Below are 17409 nucleotides of genomic sequence, written 5' to 3'. Positions count from 1 at the left end.
ACTTGCGTCTTAGACCCTGACCAAGCAGCTCTTGAGACAGGACACTGGAGGCTATGGGCTTGGGAGAGATGTCCACTGGCACGAGTGCAGTGGGATCCTAGTGAGTGGCTATGGAGGGACCCCTTCTCTTCTGCAGACCGCCCAGGAGTCCCCTTCTTTCAGTACATTGTTCGGCTTGGATGCCATATACTTGCAGCACAGAGAGAGGCCCGCCCCGCTGCAGCACGTCATTGGCAGGAGGAGGGCCTCACAGTCGAGTTCTTGGCAGCTTTTAGGCAGAGGCTGTGGGACTCCAGACAGCCGAGGCGAGTCACCTTGTTTCAGTGGCTGGTCGCACATAGAGCCACAGCAGTAGGGAGCGGGCTTGTGCATAGTGGTCTCTCGGCCACATATGCAGCTTGTGACCATTTGGTGGAGAGTCAGCGTCACTGTCTTTGGGACTGTCCCTCGGCCCAACAGGTGTGGCTACGAGTTCTTCAGTTGATGCCTGCTCTCTCCACGGCTCGACAGTACACTTGGGGGGCAGCGGCTTGGTCCACCCTCACGGGCCCGGCACTTCAATTTGAGCTATCTTCCACCAGCAGGATGATAGTGATACAGGGGGGCGACCTACACTTCAGCCTGCTACAGAGCTTACTCCACTGGAGTGGTGCAGTGAGAGAGAGGAGTGTTGGGAGCTCATCAGTGGCCTGACACTTTGGTTCGTTTGGCGGGCCCGTTGTTTCCGCATCTTTGAGGCTCGCCTTGTGCCACCAGCAGAGACTATTCGTGACTTTTCGCTAGAGCTGATCCATACTCTCAGAGGACAGCTTGAGGGACTACAGGGCAGGTCCGACCGCATGCGGGAGCGCCGCGAGGCTTTCCTTCGACTCTGGCGCCCTGGGCCTTTCTACACCATAGTCCAAGGGGTGCTCAGATGGCACTAATGTCCACCTGTGTGGCTTTTCCCTCCTCCCATCTCTTGATTTAGCCCCATTGTATATATGCTGTTTTTTCATTGGGAGAGTCTCCCCATCATGCTTATTGTAGCCCTCTCTTGCAGAGGTGGTTGTAGCCCTATGGGCAGTTTTCATAAACTAATAGAAGGATCTTTTTCTCGGAGAAAAAAAAAAGTGAAAGGCAAGGTTGCTAGGCGTTACTTGGTGAAGTTCAGAAACTATCCACCAATGGATGCTAAGTGGATGGAAGAAGGTGAACTTGCAGAGTCACCAACTGTGTTATCACTTTACCTTGAAGCCTTCGATTTGCAACCTACCTTGACCCCTTGAGTTTCAAAGCTACATGGATTGTCAGTGTGATAATGGCTTCTGAAACAAATGATGTACATGGTATTTAAAGTGAGCTCAAATCAAACACATGTTACATGAATGTTAGAGCTGTACAGATTGTCAGTTTGGCAATTGCTCTTATAGAATGTCCAAAAGTATGGTTAGTGCTATAGAAGTGAGTATTTCTTGTCAGTTTGTTAAGGATACAGTAATTGCTTCTATTAAAGGGTACATGTGTAACTGCATTCTTGAACTGTCGGTTTGGGTATGCTCGAAAGTGTTACTGGGCCCAACGTGTACTATAAGAAAGTGGCAAAATGTGTAGCTACCATTTTGTCATTGGAAAGTTAGTGACTCAAAGCAATGGCAGAGTGCGAAGCTACCACTATGTCATTGGGGCAGGGTTCACACGCAGGCAATACATGTGTCATCGAGGTGTTGAATATATCAGTGTTGACTTTGAGCATGTACGACATAGATACAAACGAGGACGTTTGAGATTTCAAGAGGGGGGTATGTCACCAGCGTGTGACTACTATCTATCCTTTTTGTTGATTTCTTTCTTATTATTTATTTACTTTCACTTTTTGGAAACACCCCTCGGGAAATCTAACTGCCCTGCATTGCATAGCTAGTGTGGAACTGTCCAGAGGGAGTCCTGGCCTGAGGGCAAGAGAGCACTAAGGTTGGACAAGGACTATGGTTAGCCAAAGTGGGGTAATTGACTAGCCAAAGTGATCCTTTACTACAGAGGCTACATTTCAGTTCTGGGTGTGGCTGCAGTGTACAAAGGGGGTCACATGACCTAGAAAGATACAATGGCAGCATCTCCTAAAATTTAGGGAACTGCTATTTTGGGACGTGAAAATGTGTTCGCGTCATTACCTCCGGAATGACAAGGGGAACATTTTATTACTCTGCAGTGAAGTCAACCGGGCAACCGGTCGGGAGATTTTTAGGCGGCAACCCCGAAACGGGAAATGACTTGTAAATGTGCCAAGTGGCACATTTCTGTGCACTTTCCTCATGCAAGAGAAGGTGGCGCTGAATTTAGAGGGAGGAGGAGCTCATTTGCAGATTTTGTCACACGTTAAGAGCTATGGAGTGCTTCCTTTCCCTCTTATGTACAGTGCGGTGCCAGGAGTGATGCCCTGCACGCTACGCGCTGCCCTCTCTCTCCCCTATGGGAGTATGTTATGCCCCTCTAGTGGGCTTTTCAATTCACCAATGTACAGTTGTGTCGGTTCATGCACGATTGCCGAGGTAAGAGCCTCTTGCACAGGTACTGGATTAGCTAGAGGCTAATCCTCCGCAAGTACAGGTGAATTCGGAGAGGTTTCACGTCAGAAATCTCGTCCGATTCAAAGGGCAAGTAGCCCTACAGGTGCAGGAGCTCGAGGACTTGCTACGGATGCGGCCGGCACACGAAATGGAGCCCGAAACAGTAAATTACAGCCTGCTGTGTATTTTTGCAGGTTTAGGGTTTTGGCCCTAAACGGTCCCTAATACCCCCCGGAGGTTTGGGGACGCGAGGGGACCGCTGTACAGGTGATCTGGCGCATTTTCAGGGCTGAAAACAGAGAGTTCAGCGTGCTGCAGATTCTCGCCAGGTTTTGCAAAGTGCCCGTATGCGTCGGGAAAGTCATTGAATGCGTGGGAATACTCACTATGAAGGGTCCTAGTACAGTTATGCTGCCGAAATCGGGCCGGAACAGTTGAAATTCAGCCAAGTTTGTGCAGGGCACCTTGTAGGGAACCGCAGCGTTTATTCCCTCTTTTAAACAATAAAGAAATATTGAAAGGGGCGCCTAAGTTAGGGGCCAATCTGGTGTCGGTCTTCTCATACAGGCAGCAGCCTGTATCCCTTTCCCCTTTGCTGTGTCTTGAAAGAACAGGTAAAGTGGGCGACAAATTAAATGGGTGAAAGCAAATAAGGTTTAAGTCTAAAGTCTACCGCCCTTTTTGGATTGTACAGGCCGGTTTCATGGTTCCTTAATAAATTGCCCTACCGAGACTTTAACAAATAAGTAAATCAAATGACTAAAAGCCAAACTAAATAATGGATCACAAGTGAGCTGCCAAAACTCTAACACCCTCTTTGCAGCTCAAAGTGGATATCAATAATGAGACCAAGTCAATGAAGAAGCTACCATGGACACCCCAGAAGTAGCCACCAAATGGATACACCACGGTGTTGCTCCCCTCAACTTTGGACCTGAAAATAATGCCATCTTGAGCATCGGTTGCTTTGTAGAAAATTTGAAGTGTCAACCACACTACGTCCAATAATCTCCATTTGTGAACTGTGAACACTTCACATCCAAAATATAAAACTCCAAGATAATGAACTTGGGACACATCCGGTCTATGATCTGACCAACAAGAATGGATTGGTGCACTCATCCATAGTGTTTTAGACATTTGATTGGTTCCCTGCCAGATGCATGTGCATTGAACTCCGACTTACAAGTCCAAACACCAATAACTTGAACTCCAACACAAGGGTCCATATTAATTATAGGGAGCACTACTTAACCCTCTCTGCCACTCACAAGCCTCTCTCTCGCTGAAGCTAGTGGTGACATTTGAAATCTGATGTCGAGGCCACTGTGGCCACCGCCACGTGTGCCATGCCAATCTCCTCTGTCAAATCTTTATTTCCGTAATCTTTGTCAAGCTTTCCTTTGTTCTTGTCTATCTGTGAGGTCCTGCTTTTTTCTTTGGCTTCAAACTCCCGAGCCAAACAAGGCGTCGAGTCACATTCATAACAATTGAGGTCGTACCTCGTGGGTACCGAGACAACTAACGGAGTACTGGTACCGCCATCCTTGTCGCTGACCTTTGCCTTTTTCCTCCAGCAAACTCGGGCATTTTCTTTTGGCTTCATAATCTCGAGCCAAACAATTTGCCGATTTCCTAGAGAACTATGTCAAAGCATAGGCCACTAATTGGATGGTTGATCCGTTATCCATAGCCACTTGTTGATTTTGGTCGTTAACGTCACTGGCACTCGAGCAAGGGGGGACCTCTTCCACAGTTACAAGATATGAAACTCCTGGTACCTTCTCATACTGTCACAAAGTGAGGACGTGGCGGACAGCAAAAACCCTAATTTTTGCCAGAAACCCTAAAATTCCTGCAAACCCTAATTTCTGCCACAAACCTTGATATCCGAAAATCGTGGAGGCTGGAAAAAAAAAAATTTTGAAAAATGATGAGCGACGCGAATTTTGCTTTTTTTTATAAAAAAAGAGAAAAGACTCTCTAAGAGAGAGAGAATTGATGCTTTTTATTCTAAAAGCTTTTGGGGCTCTGCTTTTGGGCATCCCTTGTACCTTTAAATAAGTGGTGAGGGCTTCACTTCTCAGAGCATCTGGACGCAGAGTCTGAGAGTGAAACCCTAACCGCTCTCTTGTACTTTGATGATTGATTAATACAAAAAGAAATACCGAAAGGGGCGCCAGTCTTTGGGGCCAATATCTCTAGGCACGGAACTCCGCCGGGCCAGTGCAAATCTATTGTGATCTGTGAATTGTTTTGAAGTGGTTATTTAGTGTTGTCACGGTTGATTCTTGACTTGGACTGTCCATGTCTGTTACAGTGGTATCAGAGCACGGCCGATTTCTCTTCTACGGGAAATCGGATCCCCGAATTTTTTTTCCGCGGCACCTATGGCTTCAGGCAATGATCAGTCGACTCCCTTTGCATCTGGAGATGCGGGCTGGGATCACAACTAAGATTCAGACAGAGAGTATGGCCCGCCTCGGCCTACTCAGGCGGAGCAAAGAGAGATGGAGCGTCGTCAATTGATTGGCGATGCAACAAAGATGATGCTCAATTTTGCCAAGGACCCGAAGATGGCAAAATATATGAACCAGACCTCTTTGGAAGAGGTACAAATGGAGTGGCAAAGAACCACAACACCACTCCCGAAACCCGCTCTCAAGAAACCTTCTGCCTCCAAGAAAATATACGGAGAAGGAATTGGAGAACGTGTTTGATGCACGGATTGCTCAGCTTTTTGACGCGCAAAAGAAAGGCAAAAAGCACGGCAAAAAGCAGAAGAAAGGCACTGACTTCCTGGGATATTTGGGTCGTCGGTCGACTTTTTGACAAGGCAAAAAAAACAGAAGAAGCGTGTTCGATTTGAAGGAGTACCCAATAGTTCTTCTTCTTCTTCTTCTTCTTCTGACAGTTCTTCTAGCTCCTCGCATTCAAGCGAAGAAGACAGAAAAGGTAAAAAGGGAAGCAAGAAGCAACGCTTTGGAAAGGGCAAGAGAAAGGCAAAGAAGGCTAAATCTCGCCCAGAGACTGACAGTTCTACTGAGGACTCGTCTACAGATAGCTCAGATTCTGATGACGGAAAGTTTTATGCGAACAAGAAGAATTTTTACAAAGCCAACCAGTATGACTTTCTCGAAGATAAAAGCGAGAAAGTCTGAGAGTTTAAGGAAGGTGGCCACTCGATCAAGTTTGATACTTTTTCAGGATACTCAGATGCTTCGAAGGCTTTGTCTTTTATACAGCAGTTTGACATCGCTTTCGCGGGAGGACGCTATTCAGAGCACTCCAAGATTCAGAGAGCTACCTCTTACTTTAAGAGGAATGCTCGTACTTGGTGGTCCACGCTTCTTTTAAACAAGACTGCGCCAGTTACATGGCTGAAATTCAAGAGGCTTTTTATTTCTTCTTGGTTGACTCAAGAGTTTGAGCGAGATATACGAGCTGCTTGGAACCATCTCCGGATGACCAAGAGCGATACAGTGAATTCTTATTGTGAAAGATTCTGGAGCTCTTTTCTACCCGCCTCTTCATTCAAGAAGATCTCGTTCAGAGAACAAATTGAGCGGTTTACCTTGGGTTTACCTATAGAGATCCGAGATCTCTCCTTGGAATAGAAGTCAGCTTCTATTTAGGAGTTGATGAGTCATGCGAAGCGGGGCTTTGCCATTCACTCTGGCAGTTTGACCTACCCCACAGATAAGGCCATGACACAACGAGCCGAACAGACTTCTGGGAATGAAAGTAGAAAGAAAAAGAGCAACCCAGAGAAAAATGATGCACGACCAAAGCTTACTCCTGAGGAGAGAGCTCGCTTCATCAGAGAGGGGAAGTGCTTTGGATGCGGGGAACCGGGACATATCTCCGCGAAGTGCCATAATAAGGCACAGAAAGAACAGAATGATAAAGACGATGACAGGTCTGAGAGTTCGAGAGCAGTTGAGGAATGTGGCAGAAAAGGTAGATAGAAAAGCAGAACTGGTACCACATGGCGTGGGACCTGCACCGAATCTAATGAATGAAAGAACAAACTTTGCCGCTTTTGGGGCAAAGTGAAGGATCAGGAAGCTCTTTTGAAGGAGCCACGGCCAACTTCTTTTCACTTGGAATTGGTGGCTCGATTTGGAATTACGCCCGACAGACTGATGCCACAGTCAAAGGAAGTTCAACTGGCACCCGGATGGGATGTTGCCATTACACCGAGCATTGGCAAACTTCGTTTGCAATGACAGGGGTGTTCAAGACACGCGAGTGACGTTCTACTCAGGATCCCTTGGTACCACCAGAACTACGCCGTGGTTGACTACCGGGCCGAGAAAGCGACTTTGATAAATGAAGGACTTAGAGATTGTACTTGATGAACTTCAGTTTCTTACTCATTCTTTTGGGAGAGAACTGAACGATGGATAAAGGTTGAATATGTTTTGACTTGATCAAAAGAACGCCAGGATTTTTCTCCACACTCATGCCGATTGCTTTTCAGAGGGCCTGAAGATCAAACCATTGATCTGATACCTGGAAGCACGCCACCGAATCGGCCACCTTACCGTGTGAGCCGAGTACAGAATGAAAAGATTATGAGCCCAGTGAAAGACCTCTTGGAAAAGGGTCTTGTCCAGCCTAGTACTTCACCGTATTGCTCTCCAGTGTTGTTGGTTTTGAAGAAAGACGGATCCTGGAGAATGTGCATCGATTATAGCACTCTCAACGAAATCACCATCAAGAACAGATTTCCGATTCCTAGGATCGATAATATACTCGACAGGTTACAGGGATCCTCGTGCTTTAGCAAGATTGACTTGAAGAGTGGATATCATCAGATCAGGATCGCGCCAGGAGATGTCTACGAGACAGCTTTTCGGACGACTTTTGGGTTATTTGAGTTTTTGGTGATGCCTTTTGGCTTAACCAATGCTCCTGCGACATTTAACCGAATGATGGACAGGATTTTTCGAGAGTACAGGCTATTTGTTGACACTTTCTTTTACGACATCATTGTTTTCTCCAAGAATGAGGCAGAACACAGAGATCATCTGCTTCAAGTCTTTCAGGCATTACGATATCACACGTTAGTGATTAATGCAAAGAAAAGTGAATTTTTCCTACCAGAGATACACTTTTTGGGACACATTGTGTCAGTGCAGTAGGAGTGCAAATGGACCCGGCCAAGATAGAGACTATCCGTGATTGGCCCGATTTGAGGAATGTTCATGAAGTTAGAAGCTTCTTGGGACTGTGTTCGTACTACAGGCGGTTCATATGAAAGTTTGCAGAGGTTGCTTCCCCTTTGCATACCTTGACACAGAAAGGAGTATCTTTTTCGTGGGGACCCACAGAGGTGACTGCCTTTCGGACATTGAAAGAGAAATTGACTACGGGACCTATTTTGACTTTGTCGGACTTGCAAAAGTCATTTGAAGTATATTGTGATGCTTGTGGTCGTAGTCTGGGTGCGGTCTTGATGCAAGAAGGCCATGTCATAGCTTACGAGAGCTGTTTGTTCTCTAGGCCGGAGATGACAGCACAGATTTATAAGAAAGAGCTTTTGGCGGTTATCCATGCTCTTACTCAGTGGCGGCATTACCTACTCGGAGCGGATTTCACTGTCTTTACAGACCATCAGAGTTTGCGCTACTTCTTGTCACAAAAGCAGCTTTCGGAAAAGCAAATGCGGTAGGCGAACATCTTGTCACAGTTCCACTTCCAGATTGTCCATGTGCAGGGACAGAAGAATGTAGTGGCAGATGCTTTGTCTCGGAAACCGTTGGTTCTGGCTATTTCCGCGATACATCATAGGAGCTTCGAGGATATGGTCGATCAGTATGCCACAGATACAGATTTTGTATATATTTTCACACGGATACGGGATGGGGAGACAGTAGCTGGATACTCCCTTCGGGAAGGCTACTTGATGAAAAAGACTATGTTGTGCGTTACACAACCGTTGAGGGATAAGGTTATGACTGAATGCCACTGTCCACCTTTTACGGGTCACCGCGGCATTGCTACCACCATGAAGGGGGTAGAGAGATACTTCTTTAGGCCGAGACTCAAAAAGGATGTGGAAAAGTTTGTGCGCAGTTGCTTGGTATGCCAGAAGGTCAAGTTTGACAGGCATAAGGCACAGGGATTGTTACAGCCTTTACCCATACCCACCCACCCCTGGGAAAGTATTGCAATGGATTTCATTTTTGATCTCCCAAGAACACAGAATGATCACGATGATTTTCCGATTACATGGCACGTCTGAGACGATTGTCTCCGACAGAGACCCCAGATTTATGAGTTTGTTTTGGAAGGCAATTTGGGAGAACATTGGCACGCAATTGCAGTTCTCGTCATCGTTCCACTTGCAGACTGACGGGCAATTTGAGATTGCCAATTCATTGATTTTAGATTTATTGAAGTCTTGTATCTCGGATCAAAAGACTCAATGGGAAAAGAACTTACCTTTGGTGGAATTTGCCTACAATAACACGATACACTCTTCGACGGGGAAGACGCAATGTGAGATTGTTGAAAGTGCTGCGAAGGTTCCATCCTTCCTGAGCACGAAAGATTAGATATTGGAAGCGGATGAATATTCACGAGATTTGGATACGGTTTTTGCCAAGGTTCGCGAGACTTTGCAGAAGTCTCAAGAACGACAGAAAAAGGCAACTGATCGCCATCGTCGCGACTTGAAACTGAAGGAGGATGATTGGGTGCTCTTACTTTTGAGAAGGCACGCCTACGAAAGAAAAAAGGGAAAGGAGAGGCTTTTTCCAAAGCTTAGTATGCGATACTACAGCCCTTTCCAGATCACTAAAAAGATAAATGATGTCTCCTTCCGATTGAAACTGCCAGATACTTGGAGGATTTATAATGCATTGCATGTGAGTCTCTCGAAACCTGTTAAGAGTGATGTGTCTGATGATGGGGAGCCTGATGAGCAACCCGAAGTGGAAGAAAACGAGGAGATTTTTGTTCTTGAGCGGATTTTGGCACATAACGATACGAAGAAAGGTAAAGTCCGAAGGCGGTTCTTGGTTTAGTTCAAGAACTTTCCTGCATTTGATGCGAAGTGGATGGAGGAGGAGGACCTAGCAGATACTCCTCGGATTGTGAAACTTTACCTCGATGTTTTGGTTTAGCATAGTCTACTCCAAACGGAACCCAGAAACTCAGCTTGGCCGAAGATCTGGTGCAGTGGGATGCACAAGAGGGGAGTTACTCCGCTCCTTTGTCAACAGATGCCTTGATTTTGATACTAAAGTCACTGATGTCTCTTTGAGCTTCAGGGATACTGAGAGCTGACAGTATTGTGCTCGATGACTTTATGAAATGGAATTCCTGATAATGATACTGATTTGTTCTTGACTTCTTATGAGTGCAGGAACTGACAGCCAAAATGACTGCAGCATTTTGGTCTAGTTGATCTCGAATAGACATGGTTGCAATAGAGGTTAGTCAATCGGACATCGATGAGGTCCCGATTGGACCTAGATGTGATTGCTAGCTACATTGCTGATAAATCATGGTCTAAGATCCGAATGAATGTTGAATGTCATGTGAGATGTCGTGTGATGTGACCGTCGATTTTGTACATGTGCTAGAGATGTGTTCCTAGTACGTAGGTACTAACAGTTAGTGTCTGCTAAGACGGTTTATGGCTTTTGTCAGTTCATGCTTGGACTCTGCGACATGCAGAGCTCGAGGGGGAGTGTTGAGATGTCGAGCTCTACACCTTGAGCTGGCATCCACTACGGGTCTTGGCCGCTTACGGCATTTACTCACTAGCGTGTTAGGTGACTGACACGGAGGATCTCTGCCAGTGATTCTACAGCTGGACTACACTTATAGTGCCAGCCTAGTACGCTTCTAGCGAGTTCACACTTAGTGACCGCATGTACATATGTGCTACTTTTCAGCTTTGGTCGATTACAATGCTTACAAGAGGGGGGTATGTCACAAAGTGATGACATGGCGGACAGCAGAAACCCTAATTTCTGCCAGAAACCCTAAAATTCCTGCAAACCCTAATTTCTGCCACAAACCCTAATTTCCAAAAATCGCGGAGGCTAGGAAAAAAAAAATTTGAAAAATGATGAGCGACGCGAATTTTGCTTTTTTTTATAAAAAAAGAGAAAAGACTCTAAGAGAGAGAGAGAACTGATGCTTTTTATTCTAAAAGCTTTTGGGGCTCTGCTTTTGGGCATCCCTTGTACCTTTAAATAAGTGGTGAGGGCTTCACTTCTCAGAGCATCTGGATGCAGAGTCTGAGAGTGAAACCCTAACCGCTCTCTTGTACTTTGATGATTGATTAATACAAAAAGAAATACCGAAAGGGGCGCCAGTCTTTGGGGCCAATATCTCTAGGCACGGAACTCCGCCGGGCCAATGCAAATCTATTGTGATCTGTGAATTGTTTTGAAGTGGTTATTCGGTGCTGTCGCGGTTGATTCTTGACTTGGACTGTCCAAGTCTGTTACACGTACTCCAAAAGAATGGCCGCACGAATCAAGCCTCAAATTCTTGACTCGATCTTCACAATCTGCTATTCTCTCAAGCCGCTTCACAAATCTCCAATTTGTTTCACTCCTTAGCTATTCCCAAATTTCTGCGGCTCCTATGCTTTATCGACTTTGTCCTTCTCGGCAATCAAGGCCACCTTTGCTGCTGACTTACAACGTTTCAAAACGCTGAATCGCAGAGAGAAAGAGCGTCTACATCAAAGAGGGCCGCCCAATGGTTGCCTAGGAGGGCCACGCAGCAGCGCCGTCTCAAAACGCAAGTGAGAAGAGGGGTCATGAAGTCGCTACGTTCTAAAACGTTGTAGCAGAAGAGTTATCAACCGCTGTCGTGAGCATTGTTGACTCAAGGTTTTGAAACGCTAACGGGTTGGTTGGAGGCTTGAGGCGCCAATCAAAGCAGAGGGAGGGGAAGAGCGACGCCGCTGACTAGCCTTTTGAAACGCCAAAAGGCTGCTCCTCCACGCCAAGAGTCTTCAATCACCGAGCTACACCAAGTGCTCTAATACCATGTCAAAGTCGACGATGCGGAAGCGTACAGACCAAGGGGAGAAAGCACGAGAGAGAGAGAGAGAGAGAGAGAGAGAGAGAGAGAGAGAGAGAGAGAAACTGTGAATCAACCAACCTTGGCAATGAACTGATAATATACAATGGGACTGAGGGTTGCTTACATAGCAACCTCAATAAATTGCCCTACCCAAACTTTGCAAATAAGTAAAATAAATACCTAAAAGCCAAACTAAATAATGGGATCACATTGGGCAATGGGTAGTTCACTTGAGATGCGAAAACTCTTAACACTTTGCACGCAATAACTCTATGCGTGTGTGTGTCTTCAGTAATTTAGGCCCATCGACGGACGGTTCCATAAATTGTTGGGGGTTAGGATTTTAATCTTAACCCATTTTATAATTGGGCCACTCAACGAGGATCTGTAAGCTGGTGAGGACTTCTTCTGCTTCTGCTAGGGTGGTTTAGGCCTCTCAGTCAGGATCTGTAGGTTGGCTAGGGTCTCTAGGTCTTTAGTGGCTTGACAATAGTTTGTGAGGAAGACTAACACCAGATGCCCCTCCAAGGGTCCCCTCTCTATCACTAGAGAGGTATTTTGCTTTAGATTACACAAATGCTGATACAATTGTCCTAGATGCCGGGATGCTGATGGGAACTTGCAGTAGAGGCTTGGATTTGCAAGGCTAAAGGGTGAAAATGCAAAATGCTAGGGATGTTGAGTGGGATCTGCAAGCTCGACGAGGCTAGGGGCTGATTTGCTATGGCTGACGTGGAGGATGGGCTGAAAACTGAAAAACGCTGGCTGATATGAGGGCTGAATCTGAAAACGCCGGTTGATTTGCTGTCTTGCACTAAAAACTAGAAACGCTAGTATTGATGGCTAGTATTGATGGCTGGATCTACAACGGTATGGCGAGGTTATGGCTGAAAATGCCTGATTTGGTGCAAAAACACCTAAGATGCTGAGGTACTGTGGATACTTGTATTGCGGGGATTGGATACTTGTACTCAGGGTATTGACTTATGCTTTAGAAGTGACCCCTAGGGTCATTCATATGATGAACTACTAATAAGAGGTGCTTTGTCTGTAATTATTACCTAGGCTTGGTACTAATTGTATTGTACGGTTCTTTGCAAGCTTGTAGATGTTCTCAAGTGATGCAACGGGATTGTGCAATACCTTCTTTGGTACGCTGGCGGCAATCGGAATAGATAAAGCATTTGTAGAACGACTTTTGAATCCTTTTTGTAGGCCTTTGCTTTGTGCACAAGGTCCTTGAATTCTTATGAGTAAGCGTCTAGAGCCTTCTTTCTCATCTCCAACTTGAAGAGTTTTTATAGACTTTGATATTGTCAACTTGCACAGAGACAGCGCAAAAGACTAGCTGAAAATCTATCCAAGTCGTCCGTTGAGGGCATAACCCAACCGGGAACCCAACCCACCACGTGTAAGCCTTGCCCTACAGCATGATTCGTATTTAGCTGATGCGTTGGGTATCAATAAATTGGTACATCCATCTTGACAACCAAGTCAATGACGATCTCTTCACACTCCGAAGTGCATATGGCCATGGGCACGAACGGGACCAGCGTGGCGCAAAACTCCATGAGTTGCCATGCATTGAAGCACTGCAATAAGAGATGCGTCAACGGCGGAAGATGCAAAAGAAGAACCCTTGACACGATGATGATGCGAGTGTGGAGAGTTAGGAGGAGAGAGCGGTATTTCCTCCATGGGTTGATGCATACTAGCAAAGCTATTTTCGTGTGAGAAGCATCCTGTGAGGCCATGGCACGGAGGTAGAAGCAGCATGTTAGTGTACGTAGTAGCACGTCACTTGGGAAATACCCCTAAGATGCTTTCCATGGCCATTCACGATCCTATTGGTTGGGAGCATTTTTTTCCCATCCTTGTAGATTTTTCCCAGGTCGTAGGGACCACTAGGTATTATGTTAACGTGATATGCTTTTTGTGCTAGTTAGCATATTCAAATGAGCACATTTGAAAAAACTTGGACGCGAAAATTTTTCACAAAATGAGTCAGAGTTTGAACATTTGGATTCCTTGTTTCATGAGCTTTCTATTGATATGTCATGCGTCATAGAGATCTAGCTTGTGTTATTTTACTAATTAGCATATGTCAAAATTGTGTTAATCAGCACTATCCGGGGTAGCTTAAAACATGTCACATTAACATGCTTTCACCCCACTAGTGCCTCATTTTCCTCTTTATTCCACAGTTTGCCCTATTTATCCATGTGATTGGGCTGTATATGTGGGTCAGATAGCCTCCAGTGGGGAGTACGTAAGAGGGACCAAGGGATGATATCTTGAGCATCATGAGTCCTAGCAGGTAGGCACCCTCTATGGACAGCCCTTTAGGGGGGCTCATGAGTCTCTAGGATAGGCAGCAAGAGGCCAGCCCTAGCGTTTTTAGGTAGCCCTCACCTGCATTTAGGTGACCTACTCTACAGTGCAGTTCTTTGCTTAGGGCCGCCTTTCCCAGGCTTTGTGATCATGTAGCAACAGAGCTTCTCATCCGAGATGCAGGCTACGGACCGATGACATCTAGCAAGCAGCCTCATACTGTGACAACCTTGAGTCACGTCTCTCTCCCTCCAAATCTCTTTCCCAAAGAGGAGATGCACTAGATTGATGCTCTCAAAGCATGTTGGAGATGGTACAATATTGAGGCCAAGTCAATGGTCTCATATGCAGGAGAGGATGGCGATAAAAGTAGCAATTTTCTATGCCAAGGGTCTTTCCATCAAGGGCATGTCACATCTATGACAAATCTCCATATGCAGCTTTGTACAAACATGGAGAGCCTTTCCCTCTCTCTCTCTCTCTCTCTCTCTCTCTCTCTCACACAGATGTCCTATCTCTGTTTACCTCAATGATTTCTCTTCTCGATAATTGCCTTGTATATGTATGTGGCATTGCAGGTGTTCTCTAGTGTTGGAGGATCTTTTCAGAGTCAAGTCAGATTGAAGTCGAGGTGTCCAGTAGACCAGAGGCCAGGTCCGTGTCTTCATTGCAACTTCTGCTGCCTCTTGCAACCGATTGGGTGACGACTATAGAGATCATTGGGGCTGAAATCATGGTGGGCATGATTGCGACCAGAGCTATCATAGAGAGCATGTACCCAAGCATCAACTTCTCTTTTTGCATGGCTCATTGCCTCAACAACTTCTCAAGGACATAGGGATCTTGTCATGGATTGCACCTACCATTGATGAGGCTACTCATTTGGTCTCCTTTGTCATCAACCACCAAAAAGTGAGGCATGAGTTCTCAAAGAGGAGCCCTCTCTCTCTCTTGAAGTACTCAACGACCCGTTTTGCCTACAACTTCTTGATGCTTGGCTGCTTGTCCACAGGTGGTGGAGCACTGAGAGCACTTTTTCTAGTGATGAGTACCTCTGCATGCCAAAGTCTTCCACACCGACTGGTAAAGAATGTAGACCTTGGGCAGAAGATGCCGCACGGTGGGAGAAGCAGAATACTCTTGATGCTCTGGTGAAGCCCATTGTCTACTTATTGTGGGTCATTGATAGCATGCAGCCATGCATAGGCAAAGTCTATGAAGCCATGGATCGAATGATCGAAAAGTTTGAGGAGCTTGTGACAGACGAGATTGACACCATGAAGAAATCAAATCCTTGTGTCTATCCAAGTCAAATGCCTATTACTCTCCCCTACATGCAGCAGCCTATGTGGTCGACCCCAAATTTAAAGGGAAGAAGCAAGAGAGTGACAAGGAGGTGAGCGATGGGTTTTGCATTGACATGAACCGCCTCTTACTTGACAATAACCTTCGGCGCAACGTTAGAGATCAGCTATACCTCCATTGGTAAGGTTTGCAAGTCTGCAAGTAAGAAGACCACATAAAATTTGGTTATACTGGTTGCAAGGCATACAAAAGTACATCTGAAAGTGCAAGCAAGAAGCACCACATAAGATTTGGAACTGGGACTGCCAGTTGAAACCACAACAGCAAGACTGCTGGTTAAATAATCATCATGAGGGAAAAAAGAAAGAGAAGCACACCCGCTTGCGAATGGAGCAAAGGACACAGTGCAGGAGGATACGTCGCACTGCTACAGCCCAGGGGACACTAGTAATGAAAAAGAAACCCTATCTTTTTGTGGTTTCTGCATGTGTTTTGATGAAATGTCATGACCGCAGTACACATAAGGATGAGACAGAAGGAGCGAGAAATACCACTCACCATAAAATGAACCATTTGCTTACAAGACACCAGCATAACCAGAGGTTCCTTCATTCCTTGATATCCACCAAGTAGGTGATCCAGCTGTAGCTAGCTCCGCCTTAGACATGTCTCTTCCAACATCACTTTTTCTTTCTTTTCAAAGATGGACTGAAACCTAAACTGGACGATACGATACGGGGCATGTCGAAAGAGACACTGGAACAAGCTGTCTTTATGGCAGTACCATGGCCACCCATAATCATGAAGCAATCAGTATGTACCCTGCTTATAGTGGGGAATCTCCAGTACTTTAGTGGACCTCCACATTGAAAAAGCAGAAAAAAATCACCAAAATTCCTTATAAGTTATATGAATACTTCTCAAGCTTGAAAGAATGACCTGAGTCGCATCTTTAAACAAAGTCTGATTTTGAGGTAATGGACAATTATTGCACTATTACAATGCATCAATCACAAGCTTGTTTTGAATCATAAACTTGGAGTACTTATATGGATACTTCTCGTGCTTTGAAGAGTATTGACTTGATTTGTCTTTGACGAAGTCGCTTCTTCTTTGAGTTTGAGCATTGCAATATGAAAATAAATGAATCACCCAAGCTTCTCCATGTCACTAAAAGCCAAGTAGATGCCCCTCCATGTTCAATGATGAGGGTACATATGCCATGCCCAGCGTCTCTCTTATTGCACACAGAACAAGTCCTTCTCTACGTTTTGCACAAAAATTGTTAAGTGGAGGCCATTCACCAAAGCGTCTGCATGTTGCAACCTTTTTTCATCCAGCTTTCTTTCAGGAACCCAATCTGACTAGCCCACGAAAAAGCAGAAAACTTCTGAATCAAAATGCCATATTGCACATTAACGCAGGCCAACCAACCACTAATTTCTGGCAAATTCTGACAAAATGAAATGGGTCGTGTCGGACCATTCGACGCTGCTCTACTTGGCCCTGTTGTTGTTGTTTGGCAAGAACCTCAGCACATGCGGACATGGGGTTTTCGTCTTGGGTTCAGCTGATACTCGGCGAGCATCGACCTAAAGAACTTTGGAGGGTACTTACACGCCCCTTCAAATTTCAAAACTTCCTACAAAAAAGGAAAGATCTTGGATGCTAACATCTGTTGCAACTCCCTTGGTATATATACACAAGAAGATTTAGAAATTTTCTCATGTAGGAAACAGAGTCTTTCTCAGTGTTTTTCATACAATGCATAACATCATGAGCTTCTGCTAGAGAGACACCGCATACCTAGCTAGGTACGATTGGGGGCAAGGGACCGCCGGCCCCGTGGTTAGGTAGGTATGCAGCGCCTCCCTCTCAGAAGCTCATGATGTTGAGGTAAGTCACAATGTGGGAAATATTGTGAGAATGTGTCCAAAACTTCCTGTGGCAGCTTCTTCATCTCATTAACCCGAATCTTTCCAGATTCCTCCTAGCGGCATCATCGGACAGACAATTTACCTTGGAAGCAAGTGCAAATTAAACTCTAACGGGCACAAGATAGAGCATGTGTCCTAACCATCCCACCATCACGCACCTGCTATCCATCAAGCAAAGCTCTCATTTTTTTTAAACAATTGGGCTTTGCACGCAGCCGGTCGGCTCTGCA

At 45.6% G+C, this 17409-nt stretch overlaps 1 protein-coding gene across 1 annotated transcript; it reads right to left on the bottom strand.

Moving 5' to 3' along the window:
• Positions 1 to 15240: 15240 nt before the first annotated feature.
• On the bottom strand, positions 15241 to 16920 carry LOC147428396 (uncharacterized). The gene is made up of 3 exons (XM_086497211.1): positions 15974 to 16920; positions 15801 to 15884; positions 15241 to 15723 (listed from the first exon to the last, which is right to left on the bottom strand). Exons 1-3 carry the CDS (start codon positions 16043 to 16045, stop codon positions 15670 to 15672), a joined length of 210 nt encoding a protein of 69 aa, XP_086353337.1. The 5' UTR covers positions 16046 to 16920; the 3' UTR covers positions 15241 to 15669.
• Between the last annotated feature and the right edge of the window lie 489 nt (positions 16921 to 17409).

This window comes from Adiantum capillus-veneris, chromosome 23 (assembly GCF_014529385.1).
Source record: "Adiantum capillus-veneris isolate H3 chromosome 23, ASM1452938v2, whole genome shotgun sequence".
Lineage (NCBI taxonomy): Eukaryota > Viridiplantae > Streptophyta > Polypodiopsida > Polypodiales > Pteridaceae > Adiantum > Adiantum capillus-veneris.
The sequence above is the reverse complement of the archived record's forward strand: the minus strand, read 5'-3'. Positions and strand labels throughout refer to the sequence as shown.

Coding starts and splice junctions, on each gene's coding strand:
- LOC147428396 (XM_086497211.1), bottom strand. CDS start 16,045: ATGATTATGGGTGGCCATGGTACTGCCATAAAGACAGCTTGTTCCAGT. Junction 15,885..15,973: donor CTTTCGACATGCCCCGTATC/GTATCGTCCAGT, acceptor AGCTAGCTACAG/CTGGATCACCTACTTGGTGG. Junction 15,724..15,800: donor AGCAAATGGTTCATTTTATG/GTGAGTGGTATT, acceptor AAACACATGCAG/AAACCACAAAAAGATAGGGT.